The sequence below is a fragment of the Bombyx mandarina genome, chromosome 12 (genome assembly GCF_030267445.1).
Source record: "Bombyx mandarina strain Sakado chromosome 12, ASM3026744v2".
Classification (NCBI taxonomy): Eukaryota; Metazoa; Arthropoda; class Insecta; order Lepidoptera; family Bombycidae; genus Bombyx; species Bombyx mandarina.
The window spans coordinates 5,773,117-5,789,227 of record NC_143219.1 but is presented as its reverse complement, the minus strand read 5'-3'; the positions used below and the strand labels follow the sequence as shown (position 1 = coordinate 5,789,227).

The following is a 16,111-nucleotide window of genomic DNA, read 5'->3' as shown; positions in this document are numbered from 1 at the left end:
TAAAGAGGAAAGATTTGTTTGTTTGTTTGTTTCGAATAGGCTCCGAAACTACTGGACCGATTTGAAAAATTATTTTACCATTAGAAGCCGACATTGTCCCTGATGAACATAGGCTACTTTTTTTTATTTTATTTTTTTGGTTTCATGTGTGTTTTAATGTTTCCGAAGCGAAGCGAGGGCGGGTCGCTAGTAATAATATATTGGCGTGGAATGAAAAACACTGCTTTTCCTTTAGTTGTATTACGTTATAGCGTTTGAACCGATTGTTTTTATTTATCAAATAAACAAAACGCTTTCCCCTAATGTCGCTAGAGAGAATAAAAAGTGTTAATCCACGCCTGCTTAAAATAAAATAATTTACTTCTTTTGAGCAATGAAACGTATTTATTCGTCTTTCAAGGTTATAACAAAATAAAACAGTAGAAAATTATAAGTACAGCAAACATTTCATTGATTGGTAATTATTATAAATTTATTTATTCATTTATACACCCGTTGTGTACTTATACCAAACTGTCAAATTGTCGAAATAGGAATTAAAATTAGAGGCACGCTTTTTCAGTTTATAATAATTTCTGTCAAATAATATCAGTAGTATCTTGTTGCTGTAGTTTAAAGATGTAGCATATATTATTATCAGATTTATAACATTCTAGAAAAATGTTTGATAACAGAACATTATACAGAAGTGAAATAATACGGTTTGGCGTATTGCCAAAACGCAAATTTTAGAAGAGCGTTGTTTATCACACCTGTTATTTCAGGTACCTACCTACGTTTAATATTGAAAAAGTGAGTCAGAAGCATTGAAAATTTTAGAATCTATTTTATTTTTAAAGCGAAGTACTATCAAACCGAATCGTAATAGATAAAGTAGAATATACTGAAGATGTTTTTCAAATTATGCTTTAAAGTACCTTTTGTGCAAAGAAAAATGCTAGAACTTTCTTGTTACATGAACGAAAATATATTTAAAGATTAATTGGCATAATCTAGAAGATTAGTATACTACAGTAGTGTCAACTATAATCTTAAATTGAAAGGAATATGTAGTTAATTCGACTTTATGGAAACGAAAAATAAAACTGACACCGATTATCGGTATTATGGACCTACCTGCCAAATAGGACGTCCGGGCATTTTGATAGAAGAGGATTTTTCAAATTATCACAATATATTCACAATGAACACACACGCTGGTGTTTCGCGCTGTTTTCACTAGATGGCACTCTCACCAAAGTTGAGCACAAAATAAGCTCTTCTCACTAGAATGACGTGTTTTATACACCAGCAAATCTCTATTGGCGTAAATACGAGCGCGAACGAGATGAAACAGAGACCTGCAAACTATACCGACCGAAATATCCCCTTACGTGGTCTTTCGGCTATTTTAAAATGATTCCTTCCATGTCTATAACATGTACGTACTTACGTAGGTACTGAATTAAGTGACGTTAGAGTGGATTGCGGTGGCTCTACTCAGTTTGTTAACTATTTTCGCGTTCTATGTTTATTTCTTTATATTTGTCCACTTTTAAAAACATCATGCTGAAAATGCCTATGAATTTTTTGTATTATTTATTATTAAAAAAAAATGTTAACTATGAGGTTTGTTCAATTATAAAACCTAAATTTTGCATCGTGAAAGTGTTCACAACGAAAAATGTAAAGAAAAAGGCATTCTTTCGAAGGAGTAATCAAAAATAAAAAAATAAAATTCCGAAAATTATTATTGCTGTTTTGTTGGTTAAATAAATATCTTATGTATGTTTTAATAGAATTTCTTTGTCTTTCAATAAAACGAATACACCTCAAGTAAAACCGACAATTGAAAATTAATTCACAATAAAATTGGAAATATTTAAATTTAAAACCTATCACCAAAAAGCTTTAATGCAGAAAATACTTATATCTAGTTACCCATTTCTGTTAACTTGTTTATTTATTTTTTACAGTTAATTTTGCACTAAAGATTATACATTTAATCCTTTAGGTTTTGGTATCAACTAGTCATTCATTGTACGTATGAAATTATTCGCTATTTTCTAATTCTTATTTGGAAACTAAAGCAAAGTAAAAGTCGACACCCGATGATGTGATATTTTACCAGATCGAGTTATTTATAGTCAGCAAACGCTTTGTAACTGGAACGAGGCTAAACATTTTCATGTTCGTCGTTAAAACTTCACGCCGGCGCTTTTATATAGTAGAACTAGCGACCCACCTTCGCTTCGCTTCGGAAACTGTAATTTATTATTGGTTTTTATGGATATTATTATACATATAAACCTTCCTCTTCAATCACTCTATCTATCAAAAAAACCGCATCAAAATCCGTTGCGTAATTTTAAAGATTTAAGCATACATAGGGATATAAGGACAGAGAAAGCGACTTTGTTTTATACTATGTAGTGATCTGTTCACAACGGCTTTAAATTTTGTAAAGAAATTTCTAGTAAACGATTCAATTTGATCACAACGTTACATATAGTTAGATAATAAAGCAATTAATGTTTAGTTGAACCCGGTAAAAAATATTGATTCCTAAGCATTACTCCATAGGTTGGGGAAAAAGTCTTTTCGCATTATAGTGTGTATCAACTTGTAATAAAATCTCTTTGGCTATACTATTAGTATCTGGCTGGTTTTGGTATCATTAAAAGTTTAAATTTTAAAGAAGATAATTCCAAATTCAATTTAGGAAAATGTGTGATTTTTTTAATTTTTCGTACTGTCAAGATGAGTGAATCTAACAAATAAATTTGATACATATTACTACAAAAAAGGTAAAAATGCAACGCAAGCCGCGAAAAAAAATTGCGATCTTTATGGACCTAGTGCAGTGTCTGTCAGAGTAGCATAAATTTAATTTTGGTTTAAGCGTTTTCAATCCGGAAATTTTGATGTCAAAGATGCACGTCCCTCTGGTCGCCCTATTACGGATAAAATGGATGCCATTGGAGCAAGATCGGCATATCAGTAGTTACGACATAGCTGAAGAGCTGGGAATTGACCACAAAACAGTTTTGGCGCATTTGAAAAAAACTGGACACACAAAAAGGTGGCAAATATAAAACTTTTTTTGTTTGTTAAAACAGACACAAGAGATTTTATCATTGATCATTTTATTATCAAGACTATTGAAATTTTAAATGGTCTTAAATTGCGAATACCGATCCAGAATGAAAATCTTCATGCCTATAGTATATACATTTTATCCTTGCGTATTCAATATGCATATTCCTATTTTTATATTTCTAATCAATGTTTGTACAGTACGGTTTTTTTTTGCTTAAATGGATAGGTAAGCTGAAGATCCACCTGGTGTTAAGTAATTACTGGAGCAAAGATTATACACTTCATATTTGAGATACTGGAGTCTATATAATAATATACATATTAAGAATCTTTTTATCTTCTTAATTTTAAAATCGCACCACCATCAGACGTTTAAATATTTTGCATTAGGTTATGAGAAACCGAATCGAAAACTACTTTTATTGCTATCCGATGCTATGAGAGCTTCCTGAAATAGTAATAATACTGAGGGTGAGGAGAGATTAAATAAAAATGAGCACTTATTACACAGCGACCATTGAAAAAAAATTCTGACAGATAACCTAATAACAGTTGGTTGCTAAATTTTCTAGAAAATACTCGTCAATGTCAAAGAACAAACTTTTTTTTTGAGATTAAATGGCCTGGTAATGAGATATTTAAGCCACACCTACTTATCTATATATTAATACGTGAAGCAAAAACTTTGTAACCCTTTTTACGAAAATTGCGCGGACGGAAGAGTATGAAATTTTCCAACTTATAGAGAATACAGAGAAGAAGTGCACAATACTAATATTTTTTTTAAATAATGCATAAAAGATACATTAAATCAATAAAGAAAACATTACACACACTACATACCACGGAATAGATTATTTATCTATTCCGTGCTACATACCATGTATTTGACGCACACACGCATGCATACTATTTATTGTCAAACTTTTGTTCTTGACGTCTGTGGTCAAATTGAGAATAGATTAAATATTGTTTGTCTTTATTAATATTTTTTTATAGTGTAGCCTTGGCGAAATTTGTGATTATAGAAGTACAAAATACAATCATAATAGTGTACAAACTTGCAATTCCAATTAATTATAGTCGAATTTCGACTACTGCGGGACCTCTAGTTCATTTTTAAAACAAGAAACATATTTTCGTTTCTCTAAAATAATTATTATATATCTCTAGTTTACATACGCTCCGCAGCTTGACTGACAATGTGATTAATGGCGATAAGATATTATATATGTATAATACATGTATCCATATTATTATTGAGAGCGTGTAAATGTATTTGAATATTGTTATAGCTACTTATAGTATCAGTTGCATTATGCACTGCATCGTTTAACCGCTTGCTTTTTCTGATATCCTTGTACCACGAGTTCCTGGTAAGATAACTTGTTGCACCGCCTTGCAAGTGCAGCTAGCTCTCTCTGAACATTTTATAAGTCACTGATAATAAAATGTACATATATTTATAGAGATTTTCGATAAAAAGTCTTTTCGTATTTCTGATAATAATCGATATAAAAATTGAAGATAACAAATCTGCATTTTTTTTTATTAATGCACAAGCCACTTTCCATGTGTGTTGGTTGAGGTTTAAAAAAAGCTTAAAAATATGTAAATTCTAAACTTGCATTGAATTGTGTTTATAAAATAATACGAGTAATAAATAACAATCTAAATTACATTAATGAGAAGTATTAAATGTATGTATTAACAAAAATATCACTTAGAGGTCAGCGCAGTGAATGACCGTGTATGCACAATGAATGACCCACAGAAGGGTGTGCTCAAAGGGGATAGGGCCTCTTTGGTGTCGGCTGCAAAAGGAACGCGCACCAGGCTGTCATAAATACTAAGAGGTTGAGCTGCATACATGCACTTTGCACCGAACGAGTGTGACGTCACTCAACATTTCTGCATTGTTTGTTGCAACACGTTCGTACATCGCTGTTATTGCGACCGAGCTACTAACTACTGTACTTCATTCGTTTTTATTTACCACAGCGCAAATTTTATGAAACTATGAAACTTATGAAGGTTATTTTCTAAATTATTGTCTATAATTATTGCTAAGGTTCACCGTTAATGTTTCGAGTTTTGAATAATATTTTTTGCAGAAAAATTTATTGTATTTAAATTCTGGCCACATCGTTTTTGAAGGACATATGACTCGTGTGTTATCTTGTTTCTTTTACTCAGCGATCAGCCTCCACGGTTCAAGATTGCTCACGTTATTTGACTACAGGAATAGAATATGAGTAATCTGGTTGGAAATATCTCCGTCCTACAGAAAATCATTCAATACGTTCGAGCGCTTCTTCCATCGTCACTCTTAAACTCGTCAAAGTTCGTAATTATCAGAACGACATTGATGATCTTATTTTAAAAAAAAATTAAAAAAATATCATATCATATTGTCGGTTACGTAAATTTCTAGAATGTTTGTATGTTTTGTTCATGCATGTCCTGTTATAGTGTTATCAAGGTATGAGAAGTGGCGCTGGAGTTAAGGTTAACAGTTACGCGGCTTACGATTTTATGTTGTGTTACGGTTACTAACATACACGTCTGCCGGGTCAGCTAGTACACAATACAATAAAATAGTAGCATATCGTGAATAAGTAGATTGAAGAAAAGTAATAAAAATAGAAAGGTAATAGAACATAAATAATCGAATCCAAAATTAATTTTTGTCTGTCAGTTTGTTTGTTAGCACACATCTCCGGAAAGTATTGGCAAGTAGACACAGAGAGACAGAGATTTTAGAGAACACAAAAGCTATTTAAAGATTTTCGGAATTCACTCTTACACTGTTGAATTACGTTAGAAGTTGCATGGCAAATATGTAAGTATAGTAATTCTGTCTGTCTGTTACGTTTTTACGCCCAAATAACTAAACTGATTCTAACGAAATTCGGAAAATAGTCTGTATTATGAAAAAATATAGGTTACTTTTCATGCCATTGCTAACCACGCCAAGTTTTTTATTATTTTTTGTTATAGCATAGATGGGTGGACGAGCTCACAGCCCACCTGGTGTTAAGTGGTTACCGGAGCATATAGACATCTATAACGTAAATGCCGCCACCCACCTTGAGATATGTGTTTTAAGGTTTAAAGTGTAGGCGAAGCGGCGAGTGAAAAGCTAGCCCGTAATAAATTAAACGACTACTTTGGTAAATAAAATCTATTGGCGCAAATCCATTAGTGGACTTAAAATATAAAATCTTGTGGAAAAGGTTCTTGGAGCAAACTTGAATAGTCCAGACCTGAAATGATTAAAAAAAACAATTTATAGTCCATAGGAAGTTGAATCTCTGAAGCTCTGTGATGAAGAGTAGAGTAGAATAGCACTGTCCAACCAATTCTAGTGAGTAAATAGGAAGTGGTCGGTGGAATTATTTGAATTCTTTTTCGTTACTTATTTACCATTGCACTGCTCGCCACAGAAAGAGCATCCCCGATCCTGTGGACCGAATGGTAAACAATCTGAACTAAGCACGTCATTACGTGTCCTCCCGATCCGTTAACGGTGCTTTTATGTACCTCAAGCACCGGTCACCGTCCTCGCCAAACCCGTCACTTGCGACGAAGGGCTCCACGAGTAAATTAACCCATAGACACAGCCCACTGAGTTTCTCGCCAGATCTTCAAAGTGGGTCGTGTTTTTTTTTATGATTGAAATATTACTGGTGGCCCGGAGGCCTTTCCAGTATCACCAGGGCAGGTGGACGAGCAAGGCTCAGCCAGGGGAGGTCGCGTTTCCGATCCGGTAGTAGATTCTGCGAAGCATTGCTCTTGCTAGGGCCAGTCTTAGCAACACTCCCGGTTTGAGTCCCGTGAGCTTACCTACTCGTCCAGTTACGCTGACATAGCCTCTTAAGGTTATCAGCTTAGAAACGAAACAGAGATTTACTAGCTAGAACTACTGCGAACATCCACGGTCTTCCAGAGGCCCTTTTTGCCAAGTACCATTCGGCTTTGGAATCAACTCCCCTCTACGGTGTTTCCGGTGAACCATCGTTACCACTGTTACGCTCGTCTAACTACTAAGACAAAAAGAAATGGTTAAGTGAATTCAGCCGAGAATGGACAACAGTGCTATCTGAGTATTGTACGAGTAATCCATAATCAGAATTTAGTGGTGGTACGTCGTATTGATAGCCCGCACGAGTGAGTACCACCATTCTCTTGTGTACTGGTGGTAGGACCTGTTGTGAGTCCGCACGGGTAGGTACCACCGCCCCGCCTATTTCTGCCGTGAAGCAGTAATGCGTTTCGGCTTGAAGGGTGGGGCAACCGTTCTAACTATACTGAGACCTTAGAACTCAAGGTGTGTGGCGCATTTACGTTGTAGATGTCTATGGGCTCCAGTAACCAATTAACACCAATAAAAAAAAATACTACCTAATTTTGCCGCGAAGTTATCTTGCGTTCGAGCTGAAGGATGAGGCTACCGTTATACGACACAATGGCGAGCTCAAAGGACTTGAAATGGTTGGTAGCAGTCATATCATGTTATCTTTGGACTCCGATATCCAAATATTACTAAGTGGGCGGTAAGCTCGTTTGTCCATAATGAACAATCAAAATGGAGAAGGTACTAAACGGACTTTTAGATTTTGACGCCAAACCGACAAAGTTACTGAGACGAAAACGTAATCTAAAAGCATTCTTTGGTAAAAAATTGTCTGGGCAATGAAAGTTTTGCCAAATTCCTTGTGTGAGCTGTTTTGGTGATTATTGCGGACAAACAAACGGACCAAAACTAAAAATAGTTACGTTTTCATAAATAAAATAAAAACAATACCCGTAATTCATTTTTGTATGTTGCCGCGGAATTTTTTTTTTTTTATTTATTTTAAATATTAGGTATCCATTTTGAGTTTATATTATTATGTTAGTTACACATCGGTAAATTATATATTTTTATTTAAAAAGAATGTTATTTATTTTAAACAAATAAATCGGTACATTAAAAGTATGCAATATCAAACCTCCATTTTCTTTTCTTAGTACGAGCAATTCGACGAACAAGCCATTCTATGTTCCTTGCATTCTTGTCATACCGATGATAATAATAGCAAGTGCAAAAGAGTGAGAAAGAAAACATGGGAAACGGTAGAAAATGTGCCGGTGACTCATTGTAGATGTGGGTTTTGTTTGGAATGGAACGTTTGGAACGTTGGCCGGCTGGTAGAGAATCTGGAGCAGGCGGTTGTGATCGCCAAGTACCAGGATTACATGAGTGCGCTAGAAGTTTGTATTAAATATTGTATTACAGTGTCATCTTACAGATAACGGGCGAACTGCAATTTACGAGTGGATGTATTATTTGGACTATTCATCAACAGATGTCACTTAATACGAAAATTTTGTAAAAATAACAACAATTAAACGATAAGAGAAGATATTTTCAATTTGAGGAAAGACGAGTTAGCTGATAATTCTAGATAATAATTTCCTTTTTTAATTACATGTTTTACCAACCGCCGGATGCTTAGAGCATTAAGTGTGTTGGAAATTAAATAATTTTTTTACTGGCTCGTCTTGTGAGTCCGCACGGGTACGTACCACCACCCTGCCTATATCTACCATGAAGCAGTAAAGCGTTTTGGTTTCAAGGCTGGGGCAGCCGTTGTATTATACTGAGACCTTAGAACTCATATTTCAAGGTAGGTGGTGGCATTTACTTTGTAGATGTCTATGGGCTCCGGTAACCACTTAACATCAAGTGGGCCGTGAGCTCGTCTACTCAGCTACGTAACAACAATAAAAAATTGAGTCTGAACAAAATGATAATCATTTTCGTTCAAAAAAAAGGCGCATACATATTTCTTTCGTAAAGAGTAGAGTAGAGTTGGTATTATAAACAAAATTAAATGACACGAAACAATCCGTATGTTTTATTTACAAAAAGACAATACGACTAATTTCTTAAATGATGAATAAAATGTAGAACCACTAAAAATAATAATTATGTAATCTAAGTTAAGAATATTATTGCTGAGACGATAAACGCCCGATATCCGGATCTCATTATTGTAACGATAGAAAGTGTAACTTTCAAGACTAGACCTTAGTAACTAAACTACTACATGCATAATACAATACCTACTCCTAAATTTAAAAATTAGTATTGCTTCGTACACGTAAATTTATTCATAGTATTTACATAGTTAATTACTGGTTTTTAATACTAACGTGACTAGTTGCTTACACTACAACATTTTTTAAGAGTACAAAATTATTAAATAGCAATGACTACTAAATTTGGGACGAAAAGCTAAAGGGTCACATAGTTATGATAAAATGAGGCTAATGCGTCTTAAATAAGCTTATTATTACACCAAATCATCGTAACTATCTGTAAAACTTTGTTCGACAACACTGTCAAAACCGAGAGATTTCTTTTGGCCCGAGTCCTTTTGGGCTAGCAGTCTATCGCATTCATTCAATCGGCCATGTAACACTTCATAAACCCGGGTCATAGATACCACTTTTTCTTTGCACGAGGGATCCGTTTCGATGGCGAAAAGACGAGAATCCAGTAGCTTTATCGCGGCAACGATGTAATTTCTTAATGTCTTCGTCTTGTGCTCACTGCTGATCCTTTCCAAGAAGGCGCTCACTTGTCTTTCTCCGCACAAGAGCACGTCCACATCATACGCTAGCGGAGAATGTTGTCTATGAAGATATGCGATGAGCCTTTTTGCGTATCGTCTATAAGTTCGATATGCTTTCCGTTTCCGTGCGCCAAGAGCTCTACCATTTGTCATGCATTTCTTCATATCATCGATGACAGCTTTGTAGCCGGCGTCAATTTTTGAGTCGAAAATATTGTCGCGCAGCCTCGTTTCTACGGGTTGCAGTTCGTAAGGGGCTGGTGACGGCGGTAAGGAAGGTGACGAGGGGGGCGGAGATGGTGGCAAGGGATTCCCAGTGTTCTCTTCTTCGCTTGATTCGCTTGACGTTCTACATTCTGTTTCGCTTCTTTGCGGTACTGTGTATGGTCTTGCACGAGTTCTCTGTCTTTGAACTCTTACTGGTCGAGGAGCAGTCCTCGCGTTGTATGCGGTAAGCACATTCGCATCTTGTTCAGTGAGCGGTCGAGCTCTTTGTGTGGCTGCTAATGGTATGATGCGTATCTTGACTAGCGAAAAACTTTGGTGTATTTTAGCTCTTATGCGCGGGTCTTCGTAGTCCGATCCCCATAGATCTCTTATAGCGGATTCCTTCAGATACCGTACTTGGCATAGTTCTCCATTAAAGAACCGTTTTCTTTGTTGTTCGTTCAGTGCGTCCCTCTCGGCTCCGGTTAGTCCGTGTATTTTAGTTAAATGGTCCGGTAGTTTACCGTACGTGAATCTAGCGCAGTTTTCAATGGGACACGGTATGTTTGCGTGGTTCTGTTTCTTTGTACGTGTGACGGGAGCCTGAGGTCGAGTTGCCATATTGGTTGCAGCCCTGAAGCAAAAGTAATAGGTTAGTTATGTGAGCTAAACAAAATAATATTGTACCTATAAGGTTGGATATAAAACATCGCATAGGCCCTGGTGAGGGTCTATTTGGGCCGCAAGGCATTAAGAGTTCCGGCTTAAAAGACAGATTTTAACTAGACTTCAACATTACCCTCCGGGCATCTTAACCAATTTAATATTATATAACGAAAAAAATAAAATCACATTAGTTGATAAATCATCGATCGATAAATTTAAACAGTCGATAATTAACATTATGTCGACTAGACAAATTAATAACAGTTTAAAAAACTAACAAAATACGCTTTTATAGAAAATCCAACAAAAAAATAGAAAATAAATTTTATTATATTTGAATTTAAAAATAGGTTAAGAAAAAATGATTTTATTTAAAAAAAAGCGTAGGTTGCTTTTCAGGATACCTATTATCAAAATAACCCTTCTACTCATATCTGTTCATAAAATATACTGATACCATTTTTAAATTCCAAATTTATTAAAATTTATTTTCTATTTTTTAGTTGGATTTTCTATAAAAGCGTATTTTTTTAGTTTTCTTAAACTATTATTTATTTTTCATTTTGTAGTTTAATTTAAATTTTTACAATGTTTTTTTTTATTTTATTTTTAATATTTAATTGTCTTCGGTCCTTAAAAAGTCCTAATACCAAATTTCGAGTTAATCCGACGTTTTGAAGGGGGTCAAAATCATGCTCAAATATTCCGTTACATACTAACATACATACGTCTGAAGCTAATAAAAGCGTATTAAAAACCGCTTTAACCGATAAACGACTCCATTTAATTAGCTTTTCGTGTGTCGTGTACAGGAATGTTCTCGATAGAGTCCAGATAATTTATTTAGAAGATGTTTATCGACGCGGAGGGTGGCTGTCCGAGTATAATAATTGTGTTGACGTACGCCGTTGGCTGTTTGCGAAGACCCTGGGCCTTGTCCTCTTGTTTAATTTATTGAAAACAATGCGTCTCCTGTAGGTCCGGCGGCCGCCTTCTGTTTGCTTTAGTATTGGTGTTTATTGAAGAAACACCAGTTTGATGTATGTTAATGGATACGCGTTTGTAGAATACAGTTTGAGATGTACGGAGCGAGCTAATGTGTGACCATTTAATAAAAAAAATAACGTTAGTGTTCGAAGGATATATGTAGGAACGAAGATGATTATTATAAAAAAGGAATTCACAATTAAAAAGGTGAGAACAGTTCGTATTGTAGAAACTAAAAATTTTTCTTCGATATTGTTAAAAGGCTTACGTTAAATAATGACTATAATATCCTGCCAAATGTAGAAACGATTCAAATTAAGAAAATATATTTTGGATCAGAAATATCTACGCATAAAAAGCAATTAAATTATATATTCACAAATATTACAATTTCGAGAATAATAACAAACTAAAAACTGAAACATCATTTAAGTCCTGGTTTTCTTGTTACGATTGAGCTAATATTTATTTTGTAAATTAGCTCGTATCGCCGCGAGTCTTCAGGCCGGCTCCTTACAATAAATATTGTAAATGAAACAATCCCCGAGGGATTGGGCCGTTGCGACGATAACTTGCTATTGTTTCGTCTACTTCAATTAATAATTTTGATTAGCCTACGTTTTTGTTAATGAATTATTTGGACGGAGGGCACTCGATTTTTTTTTAAATTGGTTAACCAATGCTAGGGCGTGTTGTGAGCTTGCACTAGTAGGTACTAACAGCCTGCCTATTTCTGCCGCGAAGCAGTAATGCGTTCTGGTTTAAGTGGAGCGGCAGATGTAGTACTATACAACTGAGAGCTCAGGTCTTAAAGTGGGTGGCATTAAGCTTGTTGACGTCTTTGGCCACCAGCAACCACTTAAGACCAGGCCGTGAGGTCATTCGCCTATCGAAGCAATAAAAAAACTGAGCAAAAAAAAATGATTCTCCCGGTCAGCGTATTATATGATAATAGTTTAGCCGGTCGTTGTGAGAAAACAAAACCAAAGAGGCGAACTACCCACTTGGTATACTCGTCAATTAAATACCAGAGCCTGTACACATCACAGCATAAATGCCGCCATCACCATCCATGTGTCAATTGTAGGCAGTAACTATCACCAAACTGCGTCACGGCAGAAAGAGGCTTGGTCCATCCAATGTCCATCTTGTTCTATTTCTGAAAGCTCATTTTCAATCGTTTCGCTTTTAAGGACAATGTGGTTATTATTGAAACTTCCTAAAAACTTTGTTGCCTGAATAACAACACATACAAATTTCGGCATTTATATCTTATATATAAAATTCTCGTGTCACAATGTTAATTACCATACTCCTCTGAAACGGTTCGACCGATTTTTATGAAATTTTATATGCATGTTCAGTAGGTCTGAGAATCGGCTACTATTTATTTTTCATACCCCTAAATGATAAGGGCTGTCCACCCCTAACTTTTATTTTTTATTTTTCGGTAATTTTTTTTTGTTATAATGAGGCATTATGTGGTTGAATGAGGTTTTGTTATTTTTATATTCCCTCATCGTTCACAGCGGTACATGCCTCTTTCACTCATTTACCACATCCTTACACACTTACAATAAGTCAGTTTTTTTTTCTACACTAGAAATTCCCTAGAAATCTTATATATGGCAAAACAACGTTTGCCGGGTCAGCTGCTTATATTATATTATTGTGTAATTAATAATTTTTCAAGGTTAACGCGTGTCGTGTGTTTATTAAGGCGACACGCCAACAGAACCTCTATGCGAGTCTCGAACCCTCTCTTAGAGCAGTCGTAAGATTTGAATAAATAACTAATTTGCATATTTAATAACAGGTATCGCGGTTGATCCAATTGTTTTATCTGTTTGAATTATTAATAAGAGACTTCAGGTTATTAGCCGACGGTCTTAACGTTGTAAAATTCAGTACGCAGCTTCATTTAATATGCTCGACGTGGCAATCAAAAATTAATTACGTAAATTTTGTTGCAAATTTTCTTATTAAATATTATTGCGGAAAACCAGAGCGCAGACTGTAGATTTTATAAGTAAAAGCATTTTTTTACACTAAATTGTTTGACAATTTCACAGCTAACTTAGTGTGAATTATAATTAAAACCGCTTTTACAGTTTTACAGTTTTATCCCGCGTTTATTCTTTTAGTTTTGTTAGATATGACCACAAAAATTGCATAATAAAGTATTTGAATTGTCTCGGATTCCCACCAAAACTGTTCGGTTATTGAAGCGTTGGAAGTAAATAAATGAAAAGATAGCACCTAGTTGTATTCACATCTACGATTCGCGAGAACTTATCTTAAGTATTTCCGGATATTATAAGGTGAATGCAATCATTAATAGTAAAACATGAAGTTGTCGAAGTACCTATTGTTTGTACTTTAGACTAGAGATTCTCATTCAGACCATATCACTGATGAAATATAGACCACTATAACACTTAAATAAAAAAAAAATCGTCAAATTTTCTGGACCATAAATGTTATTGTAATTGTAAAAAAAAAAAACATGTACTAATTGCATTAATTGAAAGTTGAATGGATGTTGAATGTATAAAAATTCTGCAAAAAAATTATAGTCTCCGCTGACCTATTAATCTATCTGTACACTACAGCCCGTTAACAAATGAGTAGCTAGCATGGTTATTTTACCTTAGCAATGCATTAGAAACTTCAAAGCAGCCAAAAGAACGTCAAATAAAGTGTACGAAATTATTTTTATAATTGATCGCAAATAGATCGCAAGTACTGGTAGGACCTCTTGTGAGTCCGCACGGGTGGGTACCACCACCCTGCCTATTTCTGCCGTGAAGCAGTAATGCGTTTCGATTTGAAGGGTGGGGCAGCCGTTGTAAATATACTCAGACCTTAGAACTTATATCTCAAGGTGGGTGGCGCATTTACGTTGTAGATGTCTATGGGCTCCAGTAACCACTTAACACCAGGTGGGCCGTGTGCTCGTCCACCCATCTAAGCAATATGTTCAGTAAATAACGTAATTAGATTCAAATAGAAATCCGCTGTTATGCTTCTGATATTCCTTTAGTTTTTTTACTAACGGAGGGACGCTTCTTTCCACGTAAACCAAATGCCAGTACCGAATAGTAGTACATTTAACTCTGACGTCATATGCTGTTAAAATTTATTTCCTGTTGAGATTGAGATACGAATTTTATTAGCACTTTTTTAATTTTATTTTGTTAATTGTGATAAATTTGAATTGATCTGTTACTATAAGCTAAAATCTAATTATTAATTGTTTACTTATATACTTGCACTGAAATACAGATTTAGACCGGGAATCGAACCCCTTGGTATCCAGAATTATTAATTATTAAATCGACGATTGATTTAAAAATACAACCTCATGTTAGTAAGCTTTTATATTAGTGTACATTAAATGTATAAATAAATTTTAACCAGGAACATCTTATTTTTTGTATTCGTTTTTCATTTTTATCTCAAAGTACACTTGACACCATCCAAACGTCATAACATATACGAATACGATTTCGTTTTTAGTGATGCATCCAAAATTATCAAATAAGTACTTAATGAGCAGAAATGATTTCCATAATGAAGGCATAAGACCAACTAATAGAAATCAAATCAACATTTTTTTTTTATTTCCACGATAAATATTGTTATTTATTATTAGTCCGCGTGATTAGGTGCCACAAACCAACCTATCTCTAACTAGGAATATCAAAGAAATCATACGTATCGGCTCGTTAGCAGAATAGCCGTTTTTTGTGAAATTTAAATATTAGCCTCGACGCCTCAAAGATAGATGTGATTTGTATGAGTTACGGTAACTTAATTGAGAGAAATATGATTATTGCTATCAAGCACAATCAATAAACTCTGTAATCAAATGATATAAAGATAGATATTCAATAAATTGAAGATTAAAGAACTGATTCATGAGAGCTTTTTGCTCAAAACAAATTAAATTGATGCAAAAACTAAAATTTCACCTCGCTTGTGATTAGATTCGAGTATTGCTATGTATTTCAAGTGAGTATATTATTATAGATTTTAATTTTTTTAGCAATTTCAATACAAAGGATTACAGTTTGAATTTTTATTCCTTCTTTTGATTTACCAAACAGTATTCCTAAAATCGACAAAGTTATAGAATAGGTGATCGTTTTTTATCTAAATAAAATATAATTAATAGTCAATTTGATGCCTAAAACAAAAATGATAAACCGGCAAATTACAAGCAACAAAAAAAAATTACGTACCTTGTAGCTTCACACAGCACCGCAACAAAGTTCGTCTTGTTTACGTCTGTAAATACGTTGTTGTTGTTGTTTATGCTAGCCTGGTACTACAACAGACGCGTGCATCCCCTTCTACAGCCTCCGTACAACTGACGTTACGTAACGATGTCCTGGCGATTCTCTTCAACCCCTATTTCCATGCATTTTCTCGGACGTCGACCATTTTCACTTGAACTACCACACCCCCCTTACTACGTTTTCTATGAAATCGTTTCCCTGCTATTATTCGCAAGCTGTAGGGCATTGTATTCTGGTTGACTGTGCTCG

General features: G+C 34.8%; 2 protein-coding genes across 2 annotated transcripts in view; both read right to left on the bottom strand.

The window, feature by feature from the left end:
- Nucleotides 1–1,328, bottom strand: part of LOC114248837 (muscle-specific protein 20) — a 31,125-nt gene extending 29,797 nt beyond the window's left edge. Inside the window, exon 1 of the mRNA XM_028182250.2 lies at nt 1,117–1,328. Within this exon, the coding sequence (XP_028038051.1) occupies nt 1,117–1,140 (24 nt within the window). The 5' untranslated portion in view covers nt 1,141–1,328. The remainder of the gene's footprint in view (nt 1–1,116) is intronic.
- Nucleotides 1,329–9,033: 7,705 nt separating this feature from the next.
- Nucleotides 9,034–16,091, bottom strand: LOC114248835 (uncharacterized). The gene is made up of 2 exons (XM_028182248.2): nt 15,806–16,091; nt 9,034–10,542 (listed from the first exon to the last, which is right to left on the bottom strand). Exon 2 carries the CDS (start codon nt 10,527–10,529, stop codon nt 9,420–9,422), a length of 1,110 nt encoding a protein of 369 aa, XP_028038049.2. The 5' UTR covers nt 10,530–10,542; nt 15,806–16,091; the 3' UTR covers nt 9,034–9,419.
- Between the last annotated feature and the right edge of the window lie 20 nt (nt 16,092–16,111).